An 11,505-nucleotide genomic window follows, 5' to 3' on the forward strand; every position below is an offset into this window, starting at 1 on the left:
CTATAAGTCGGTGCAAAAGGAGTTTTGCGGAGGCCAGGGGGCCAAACGCCGGAGACCCTGGCGCCGAGGCCCATGGCGTCTGGGTCAGATGCCAATGATTGTGGCGTTTGGTCCTGGAGTCCGAGTGGGACTCTTGCCTTTTGGGCAAAACCGACTTTGAGGAGGCTTTTGCTCCAAGTTTCGACCCCAGGGCTCAACATATAAATAGAGGGGCATGGCTAGCACCGAAGAGACATCAAGAAACACCAAGCCGTGTGCCGGCAACCCCGTCCCCTCTAGTTTATCCTCCGTCATAGTTTTCGTAGTGCTTAGGCAAAGCCCTGCGGAGATTGTTCTTCACCAACACCGTCACCACGCCATCGTGCTGCCGGGACTCATCTACTACTTCGCCCCTCTTGCTGGATCGAGAAGGCGAGGACATCACCGAGCTGAACGTGTGCAGAACTCGGAGGTGTCGTGCTTTTGGTACTTGGATCGGTCGGATCGTGAAGACGTACGACTACATCAACCGCGTTGATATAACGCTTCCGTGAACGGTCTACGAGGGTACGTAGACAACACTCTCCCCTCTCGTTGCTATGCATCACCATGATTCTGCGTGTGCGTAGGATTTTTTTTGAAATTACTACGTTTCCCAACATTCACCCCCCTCAAAGAGTGCTTCCACATGTGGAACAATCCAACGTCACATCATTACGATGGGAATCACCGCCATCGAGCGGGACTACTTTGAACATTGATGGTTCCTTTAGTGAAGGAGAGAACGAGGCAGGTGCATGGATGATCTTGCGTGACGAATCTGGGGTGCCCACATTCTCATCCTGCCAAGAGATGCGGTAGTGTTCATCGCCTTCAGATCAAAGCTTGCTGCATGCATGGAGGGCTTAGCTCCAGCTATCCAGTGGACATCGACGTGTGTTGACTGTTGTGGTGTAGTCCGACCACCTTTAGTTGACACACATGATACAAGTTGCCGGTGATGATAGATCTTTGCATTCTATGATGGTTCGTGAAATCAACACATATCTTGAGGAAGGAAGATAGTTTGTAATCAAGCACGTTAGAAGAGAGCAGAACTCTATGAGTCATTATTTAGCAAATTCCAGTAGAAAGGAGAAGCACACTGATGTGTGGCTTCGATTAGGGCCTGGTGAGGCACCTGAATTATGTAATGTAGACATGTTTGATGCTCATCTATAAACTCTTTCTCTCCCTGCCAAAAGAAGAAAATAAATATTACAAAATATATGATTAGAAGAGAAAAATTCTGATTTAAGACAAACCGCAAGTTAATCAACTTATTTTGTTTCCAACTTTTTAAAATATACAAATGGTTGACATTCAATATTGTATGGCTCTTGAGCATCCAATAACAACACACTTATTTGTCATATCTTGCCGTGTTTTCTCAACCAAATTGCTCGGCAGAAAATAGAAAGAATAAAATTCTTACGGGTCAAAGAAGAAGAGAAACTTGTATAGTAACAATGTAGTTGATCAACATGAAAGATATCCACATGCACCCACAAACATGTACTAGCACAAAAAAGGGGAGAGCACACCAGAGTAGAAACACGCAGCACAAAACACCAAAGAGGCAGTTAGAAGCCAAACCCTAACCCAATTGTGGCAACGCCAGTGGGAAAGGCCACTGATAAAATGGACCAACCAATTCGCCCATTTCTCCCTGCTCTCTCCCTCTCTCTCTCGTCAGATGACGCCACAGGTTGGCATTGGCAGCAAGGTAGATGGATAGGGACAAGGACAGCCAGCCCCCCCTCCCCTCTCCTCTCCCCTCCTACTGTGTGGATCAAACGATATAGATAAATAAAACAAAGCAGATTGACAAGTAAATGAATTTCTGAGGAAAATTCCAAAGCCCAAATAAAAACTAAGACCGGAGCTTTCCATCATCACCTCGCGCAAGGCCAGCGAGCAGCCGCCGTGTTTTTTATTGCCCGGCTGACCAATCGCCGGAGGAGGAACTCACCACCAGGTCACCTATATCATTTCCGCCCTCCCTCCCCCTTGTACGCTTGCTTCTTTTTTATCTTGATTATTTAATTGTTTAGTTGTTCGCCCATTTGGGTGTGTGTGATGGATGGATAGATAGATTCCAAGTTTCCAACCCCAGCTAAGCTGCTACTTGTTTGCTCCGAGCAGAAGCCAAGAACAGCTCCCTCCCAAGGAAGGATCTTTTTCTTTTCCTGGATTTGGTCCGTTCCTGTCCGGGAAATCTCGGGTTGGCGGCGGCTGGATCTCCGGGAGGAGGATTTGATGCCGGTTCTTGCTCCATTTTGAGCCCGAATCATCCTGCCTCGGGACCGGCGACAGGCGAGCGGCCTTTCGAGCTCCCGGGAGCCGCGGAGGGTGAGCGAGGCGGCCTCGGAGCGCTCGGGAGGGCGGCGATGCCGCTGGTTTGATTCTGGTTCACGCTGCTGCCGGGGATGGAATCCAGCGGGGAGGAGCTCCTGAAGAAGATCCGGCAGCTGGAGGTGGGCCAGGCGCAGCTCAAGCAGGAGATGTCCAAGTTCGCGCTGCCGCCGACCGGCGGCGGAGGGGAGCGCCGGCGCTCGCAGTCCGTCTCCCCCAGCCGCGGTGCGCCGCCTCATCCTGCGCCGGCGCCGGCGCCCTCGAGGCGGCTCTCCGGGGGGCTTGATGCAGGCCCGCGGGCGTGGGGCCGTGGCTCCGCGTCCTTCTCGCACTCGTCGCCGCTGCAGCGGGAAGGCCGTGCCGCGGCGGAGGGCGGCGCCACGGGCGCTGGGCTGGCGGAGCGGCAGTACCGCAGGGTGCTCCAGTCGCTGGGGCAGTCCGTCCACATTCTTGACCTCGATGGAAGGATCATATACTGGTGAGCTTTCTACTTCTTGAATGTTTGTTGACCTGTTTTGTGCGAGCTTGTAAATGCTCGAGGAGCTGCTGCGGTGATAGTGATGGCATCGGTTCAACTGTTCTTGTTATACTGCAATGAAGTGACCATGCATCCAATGGGAGTTGTGCTTTTAGTGGCATTTTAACCATTTATGCATGAGATGGTGGAACTTACTACTTGGTGAAATCTGGTATTTTGTACTACAAGTTACGTCCATGCTATGTCACAGTTTATATTGATTTGAAGTGAAGCTTTCTGCCTGGTTGAACAAATTGGTAACAGTAAAACAACACAATAAGGTTTCATGGCACTTCTGCCATTGTTGTTCCAAGTTGCCCAAGAGTCAAGAGTTGAGTGATGCACATGGGTCAAAGTTTTGGGTCTTCATTTTTGTGCGAGTCGCATTGCTTATCGATTCAGCAACACAGTTTGATAGTCGTGTACCTACTTCCCACCTGTGCTAAACAAACATCACATATTTTTTTTTAGTCTGCAGTTCTGCATGGATTTTCGCTTCTCTTTTGTTCTTGTTAATGCTTTCTTATCACCAAAGCCTTTCATTTGCCATGATGTAGGAATCGGTCTGCAGAGAATCTCTATGGTTATCCTGCATCAGAAGTACTTGGTCAGGATGCACTCATGCTGCTGGTTGATTCCCGTGACCTCAGTGTGGTAAATGATATGTTTCGACGTATTTCTTTGGGTGAGAGTTGGACTGGGAAGTTTCCAGTTAAGAACAAGGCAGGGGATAGGTTTTTAGCTGTTGGCACCAACACTCCATTTTATGATGAGGATGGCAGTTTGGTGGGCATTATTTGTGTTTCAAGTGATTCACGCACATTGGAGCAGATACTCAGTGGACCTTCAACCTCTGCAAGGTCCCATTCAGAATCATCTAGCCCCTCCTGTTGTGATGGCAGTTGCAGCAACAGTAATCGAAAAGCCAGTTTGTTGAACAGAAATCCGTTTGATCCCCAGCAGTCTACTATAGCCTCCAAGATAACAAATTTGGTGAGTTCTGTTACTACTTTATTATTGTAAAAAGTAGAAATATGCATGCCATTGAATAGCAATGAAACATTGTTTCTCTATAGCATGTTTTCTTAATTATTTGCTACCGTATTCCTTTCTGATATTTAGAATAACACAGGCTAACAAGGTCACAAATAAAGTTCGTTCGAGGGTCAAGATGGATGAGAATGGCATGGTACGGGAAGGTGGCAGTGGTGAGAGTCAGTGTTCTGATCGTGATAACAAGGAAGGTCCATCTAGTGGACCAAGTACACCAAGAGGAGATGCACCACATGGTGCCTTCGGCACGGAAGAGAATTCCCCTGGGAAATCAACCAAAACAAACGGTGATGAATCAGAAGCGAAAATAGGTCTCCACAAGATCTTGAGTTCAAAAGCAGAGGCATTGTTGAACAAGAAAGGGATAACATGGCCTTGGAAAGGGCGGGAGAATGATGTGCCTGACTGCAGAAATCAGGTGACCTGGCCATCGTTGCATAGTGAGCAAGAGAATGGCCAGAATCATCCGAAAGTCTCTGACACTCAATTGGCTGAATACAACCAACCTAACAAAAACGAGGCATCAGGTTCCTGGTCTTCTTTCAACAATAACAGCTCAAGTAGTGCAAGCAGCACTGGAAGTACCAATAGTAGTGCTCTATACAAAATCGACCATGAAGCAGACTGTCTGGATTATGAAATCCTGTGGGAAGATCTTGTAATTGGAGAACAAGTAGGCCAAGGTAGTTGCTTCTCCTTTTGTGAATTCTTATGTGTATATATATTTTATCACATTGAAGTTTCTATGTTGTTTCATAGTTTCTACCAGCGGCTTTAGAATTGACTATTTGGTTATTGTAACTGGCTTTGTCTGCATGACATTACTTTAGAATAGCTCCTTTCCTGTCCTATTTGTTTTATAAAATCTATGCTTGTTGCATAATCTCCATTGTCAAATCAGCTAGATAATATTACAACTAGATATGTACTCCCTCCGTTCCGATTTACTCGTCGTGGTTTTAGTTCAAATTTGAACTAAAACCACGACAAGTAAATCGGAACGGAGGGAGTAGTTGGAATAAATAATAATCCATTTTGCCCCCAGTTTGGCCAAGTTTTGGTTCTAATTTTATTACAAGTGGGGCCAGTTAGCTCACTAGCTCTAACTCCTAATGAGACATAGAACCTCTGGGCTTTCACATGGGTAGCTTAAGTCTGCTTTCAAATTTGTGATTAAAATTTCTACTTTCAACTTCTTAATATGCTATTTTGGTTTGATATGAATTTGCGCTACTGAAAGTGTGTGCTTATCCCTAGGACCTGAACATTTAGAGAGCTTAGACCATCAAGAACTTTCCTGGCATTTATGCTCAAACACTTCTCCGGATCCAAATACTCTTGTGTGAATTTAGTTGCTATATTGGGTTTGTTATTTTTTAGAGGAGTACAAGCATGCCAAAAATGTTGAACGGACAACGGAGTATACTGCTTTCTACTATATCGAGTGTTTTCTAATTGTGTCCCTTTCAATTTTGATCTGCACAGGCTCCTGTGGGACAGTATACCATGCTTTGTGGTATGGCTCGGTATGTTCAGTTGTTTCTTTGTTGCACGAGTGACTTGTCTCTGTTCACTTTTGGTTGTTAGTTTCATCTTTTTGTTTGGCATTTTGCTGCAGGATGTGGGTGTGAAAGTTTTCTCCAGGCAGGAATATTCGGAGGAAGTAATACAGGCCTTTCGACAAGAGGTAATTTTCCATTTTTAGCACAACTTCTGTTAGTTGATTCATGAATGAAATATGCAAGAGAAGACAATGTCTCTCTAATCAGCAGGGTGGCTTTCAGTATTTTCTTAGCCGATTAGCTAGCATCAAACCTGTGATGTTCTATTGATACTTTGGGCCTGTCAAAATAATGAAAATTTGTGTTCTCAGGATGCCCATAAAAACCTATCATTGCCATGGTTGCCAAACATTTTGGTGTGAACAAATATGAAAATAACATGGCCACAGATCATCACTTTTTTTAAAGGTTAAATCTGGAATATAGAAATAAAGTATTCACTGACTTCAGGTCTCGTGATATCATTTTAAACTTAGTTCTTCTATAATAAATTGTCATCATTCGTATGTGAAGGTATCCCTTATGAAGAAATTACGCCATCCTAATATACTGCTCTTCATGGGTGCGGTTACATCTCCACACCGCCTTTGTATTGTTACCGAGTTCCTCCCACGGTATGTTCCCTACTTTGTACTTGCGTTCTACTACCCTATATTTTTGAAAGTATCTATTCTCTGGTTGTTGCTCTCTTCTTCAAATGTATAAGACAATGACCGGAGCTACTTGTACAAAACCTGCCATGGCTTGATTTTTACAAAAACATTTTCATGAAGGCATGGTAAATCTCATCTCTATCAAAATTAAGTACAGAAGATGGCACAAGCAAGTGCCATGTCACTCCATTTTCTTTCTACTATTTGATTCAAATCTTATGAACAAAATTGAAAAGAATACCTAAGGAAACACTCAGTATTTATAAAATATAGTTCATACTATACACTTAGTAAATACTTAAGAGCACACCTCCTTTCTCTAGATTTCTCTTACATGCATATAAAGACCCAACATGTTCCATATTTTATAGGACCATTAATAATCAATTTTAATTCTAATAAAAAAGAAAGTTGAATGTCTGCAACTGTGCAACAATGTGTGGATTTGATCCTAGCTAACAGAAGTTATTTGCCGGTTTTAACTAGATTAGACATGTCTCCTTTTCTCTTATGGTGTATCCATACTTGTTGATAGAGGTGGACAAAAATTTATGGGGCCATACCGTTTATTAGGCTGTTTAGTTAGCACATCAAGATAATTTTTGATTTTATGCTTCAATACTCACTGGCACGTCAAGATTGGTTTTGTTCAATTTTTTTAACAGAATATGACTACTACCCTGACTTCATGATTTTACCTACAGAAAAAATAGGTTGGGTCTCATTTTCATCGTTCATTATTTCTCAAATGCAGTGGAAGTTTATTTCGCTTACTTCAAAGAAGCACTACCAAGTTGGATTGGAGACGACGTGTTCACATGGCTTTAGATGTTGTAAGTGCATTTCTTTCTAATGGCCGAATGTGGATTTTACCACAGATCACATATTACTTTTTAGTCCAAAAGGAAATGCAGTTAATGACAGGAAAAACAGAGAATTATTCTTGGATTGTGGTATGCAGAGACATTGATTGCATACAAAACGTAAAATTTGAGACACCTGATTTTGTATTTGTTGCAAATGGGCACGTGTAGAAGTTGAATTCCAGATAAAAAGGCCACATCGGGTAGTTCCAGTGCAAGAAATAAATATATTTGAAAAGTGAGGTATCGTATGTTCATATATTCATTTATTTCCCCCCTTGGGTGGCTGGATTCTACCTGAAGTTTCGAATTATTGTGATGCTAATACGCACATAGCTATTCTGTGAATAGTTTTGGTTAGTTTGCGTTTCATTTCAAGCAAGGAACTTCCGAATCTCCTGGATGATAAGATTCTTAACGTCTTCTTATTAACATTTCTACAGGCAAGGGGCATGAATTATCTTCATCACTATAGCCCACCTATCATTCATCGAGATTTAAAGTCGTCAAATCTGCTGGTTGATAAGAACTGGACTGTTAAGGTAACATTACAATCATTTGCTCTTCAAACTTTTTAATATGTTCCTACTTGCATCTCATTTCATCTCGCTCAATCAGGTTGCAGATTTTGGTCTTTCACGTCTCAAGCGTGAAACTTATCTCACAACAAAAACAGGAAAAGGAACGGTAAGTACAAGCAAAATTCATTTGATTGATTGACATACACAGCATGGATCTTTTGTTTTCCTAACTTTTTTGATGCCGCTTTCTTGTGTAGCCACAATGGATGGCTCCAGAGGTATTGCGCAATGAACCTTCAGATGAGAAGTAAGTACATGACAGTTGTAATCGACAGAAGTTCCTGTGGTCACATCTGCAAAAGTATATAATTGCTAATGACTTGAGTGACTACATATATAGGTCTGATGTGTATAGCTATGGGGTGATCCTATGGGAACTTGTCACTCAGAAGATACCGTGGGAAAATCTCAATTCAATGCAGGTATATTGCTTCTATGTAGTTTTATCTGTCATTAAATCATCTGGTTCTGGCCATACATTTGGTTCAGATTGTGATGATTTGGACTTCAAGTAATATTTGTCTCAGCAGCTCCTCAAAAAGTTAAATTCCAAGAGTAATATATTCCTTTTGGATTGGTTACAGCGCTTCCTAGAATTTGGCACAACAACATGAGCTGGTTGACATATGAATATTCAGTTGATGGGCTTCTAAATTTGTCCGATTAATTGCGATCGCTAGTATTATTGGTCACCTAGGAATGTAACTACTAGAGTTACGAGAAGCAGCATATTCTACTGGTTTTCATATTCTGGAGAAGTCCCATGAATAGTGTGAAATTTTCTTATGGTAGCAGCATCTGTGCTCAGTATTGCAGATTAAAACTGTATTGCATTAAAAGAAAATCTAGATCACTTGCAGTTTTCTCAGAATTTGACAAGTTTTGTAGAATGTACATTAATTGTTGAAACTCTTGCCTATTTGTACATTAATTGTTGAAACTCTTTCCTATGTAGGTCATTGGTGCAGTAGGTTTCATGAACCAAAGGTTGGAGATTCCCAGTGAAACAGATCCTTACTGGACATCACTTATACTGAGTTGTTGGGAAACGTATGTACTATCTCTGCCATCCCCCTTTTTTTTTCTCACTCTTCTTAAAGACTTGCCTTTTCAGACTTCATAAATTTTGAACTGTGCTGGTTTTCGTACATGTCGTGTGTTCTTACTACCATTGTCCTTGGTGCAAGCAGCGACCCACAAAGCCGTCCGTCGTTCCAAGAACTTCTGGAGAAGCTCAGGGAACTGCAAAGGAAGTATGCCGTCCAGAATCAGGCGCAGCGAAATGCATCTGCTGCTGCGAAGAACAGCATCATCGAGGAATGAAGATTCCAACAACCTGCCAAGGCGGTGAGTGTGCGAGTGAGGAGGGAACATCGTCGGTGATGGAGTGGCGTTTTAACCCAAGAAAAGATTCGTGCCTCCCGTGTGATTGTTTCACGGAACAGCCGATGCTGAAGATTGTGCAGATGGGGTGTCCTCCGACCGCAACTTCTGGCAGCAAAGATTAGAGTAGTGAGTGAGCCGAGGCTGGCGCTTTTGGGGTTCTACATTCCGTGGCGATGCATGACTAACACGTGATCGGATTGATCGGGCTTGCATTTGTAACACGGAGAGGACGGTGTTGCTGTGTAGATTGTTCTGATGACAAATTGTACACGAGTCGCCAATCATCAAGAACCTTGTAAGATTCATACTTGTGTTTTTTTTTGCTCCCTTGCCTTCTTCTGCTTTTCAATTTCCTTTTGGCGGGAATTCTGAATCCCAGCACAAATCAACCGAAGCTGGTACTGTGCTTCTACTTTTATTTCTTTTATTAGTATAAGGAAAAACATAACTTGGCTATTTTGTCTGCTCTACAATTTATTCGAGCAGTGCCTCTGCTCTTCCAATTTAGTACTCACTCCGTCCCATAATATAAAATCGTTTCCAAGCTAAAACACAGAGGGAATATTTGGGTAGCATGAATCCCAGCAGTAGTATGGGCCAACTTCCCTCGAGCTCTCTGTTTCTCCGGCTGCTGCGCGTCATTCCCTCAGCTTGCCCTTTTCATCTTTCGCCACCGCCGGTCTGCAACGTTGGAGCTGTCAAGTAGAGCTTGGTGCGGGCAAGGCGGTCATCGTGCGGTTGCCCGGTGTCTTCGTTCTAGGGTCGATAAGTTCGACGGTGCGACGTCCTTCGAGCCAAAATGAAAGGGTAGGGTCCCTCTTCGGCGAGGAATAGGTGTGTGCGCGTTGTACTTGGTCCCCATAACCCCATTGCAGGCGATGGCGAGATCGTTTTCAAAGGCAGCTGATGTTTCCCTGCTGCTGCTCATGTCTCCGCGGTGTTCGAGCAAGCAAGCCGTCTTTCTTCGACAAGCCGAGCTTCTCTGTTTTCTTTCAGCTTGTGTGCTGGGCACCCTTGTATCTTTTAGCCGTTGGCTTTTCTTTCTGTTTTTGCAAGGTGTTGGTGTTGACTGTAATCCTGGTCAGTTGATGACTTAGCCATTGTCTCAAGCCTTATTGTCTACAAAAAGTTCCATTTTTATTTTTATTTTTGCGAATAGTCTACAGAAGAGTAATTGATAAAAAACTATCATATTTCACGTATCCGTCCTACAGAATTACCACATTTTGAAAACTGACCAAAAACTCCAGTTTAACGCTAATTTCGTGACAAAAAACTACCAGATCGACTTGATGACCAATTGAAGCGTTTTAAACGCATTTCTGACAGACCCGGCCCACCGGTCAAGACGGCGGCCGCGCTAACGGCTAACGGCGCTCGCCTGAGCCCGTTAGCCGCGCGGGTCGGTCGGGCCCGGTCGGACCAGGACTAACCTGGCCGACCGGCTAGCTCGTCGTCCTCCCCACCCCACTCTCCCCCGAGCTCGCTGTCCTAGCCCTAGCCGTCTTCGTTCATGGCGGCGGCGGATCCAAACTCTGGTGCCGAATCGCTTGGAGGAGCGCTCCCCGACGTGCTGGGCGGCGGGGATGCCATCTTCGTTGAGGTTGATAAATGGCTAGGCAGCAATAGCTTTGCGGTCGAAAACCAATCCCAGCCTCAATCTCAGCCATCCTAGACGATTGTGAGTCGGCGTGTAGCAGCAGCGTCGAAGAGAAGACGCGCAACTCAAGGCCGGCGCAAGCTTCCTTGTCTTGTTGGCCGCGCGAGGTATGGCAACAAATCTGTAATTCTTTTTCTGAAATGGTTTGTTTTGTTAGGAATCACGATCTATAGGCTAGTTGCATAGTTAGATTTACATTAGAACCATGTTTGAGCACAACGGGAATTGAAATCTGTTGGGAACATTAACAATTTGTTTTGCTGTGACTGAATCAAAAATGTCAGAAAATAGAAATTTTAAACTGTCAGACACTAAATATTGTGCAGACCATTTAATTATAAATTTTCCAATTTGTGGTGCAGTATTGATGACCCAAAGTGGGAAATTTGGTTCCATTTCTTAGCCAGAGAATCTATGGTTAGAGGAATTTACCAGTCGAGCAAAAATGTCAGAAAATAGAAAATTTAAACTGTCAGACACTAAATATTGTGCAGACCATTTAATTATAAATTTTCCAATTTGTGGTGCAGTATTGATGACCCAAAGTGGGAAATTTGGTTCCATTTCTTAGCCAGAGAATCTATGGTTAGAGGAATTTACCAGTCGAGCAAAAATGTCAGAAAATAGAAAATTTAAACTGTCAGACACTAAATATTGTGCAGACCATTTAATTATAAATTTTCCAATTTGTGGTGCAGTATTGATGACCCAAAGTGGGAAATTTGGTTCCATTTCTTAGCCAGAGAATCTGTGGTTAGAGGAATTTACCAGTCGAGCTAGCCGGTCGGCCAGGTTAGTCCTGGTCCGATCGGGCCCGACCGACCCGCCCGGCTAACGGGCGTCAGGCGAGCGCCGTT

At 43.8% G+C, this 11,505-nt stretch overlaps 1 protein-coding gene across 2 annotated transcripts; it reads left to right on the forward strand.

Moving 5' to 3' along the window:
* Positions 1–1,721: 1,721 nt before the first annotated feature.
* LOC125508125 (dual specificity protein kinase shkD) lies at positions 1,722–9,293 on the forward strand. 2 transcript variants are annotated; one of them, XM_048672723.1, is made up of 14 exons: positions 1,722–2,030; positions 2,164–2,851; positions 3,448–3,883; positions 4,023–4,626; positions 5,429–5,469; positions 5,562–5,630; positions 6,019–6,119; positions 6,913–6,991; positions 7,465–7,563; positions 7,640–7,708; positions 7,800–7,849; positions 7,943–8,024; positions 8,558–8,652; positions 8,793–9,293. In XM_048672723.1, exons 2-14 carry the CDS (start codon positions 2,448–2,450, stop codon positions 8,923–8,925), a joined length of 2,262 nt encoding a protein of 753 aa, XP_048528680.1. In that variant the 5' UTR covers positions 1,722–2,030; positions 2,164–2,447; the 3' UTR covers positions 8,926–9,293. The 2 variants fall into 2 exon arrangements, with proteins under 2 accessions (XP_048528680.1, XP_048528679.1); XM_048672722.1 differs by having other exon boundaries at positions 1,722–1,996.
* Positions 9,294–11,505: the final 2,212 nt, after the last annotated feature.

The sequence above is a fragment of the Triticum urartu genome, chromosome 5 (genome assembly GCF_003073215.2).
Source record: "Triticum urartu cultivar G1812 chromosome 5, Tu2.1, whole genome shotgun sequence".
NCBI lineage: Eukaryota > Viridiplantae > Streptophyta > Magnoliopsida > Poales > Poaceae > Triticum > Triticum urartu.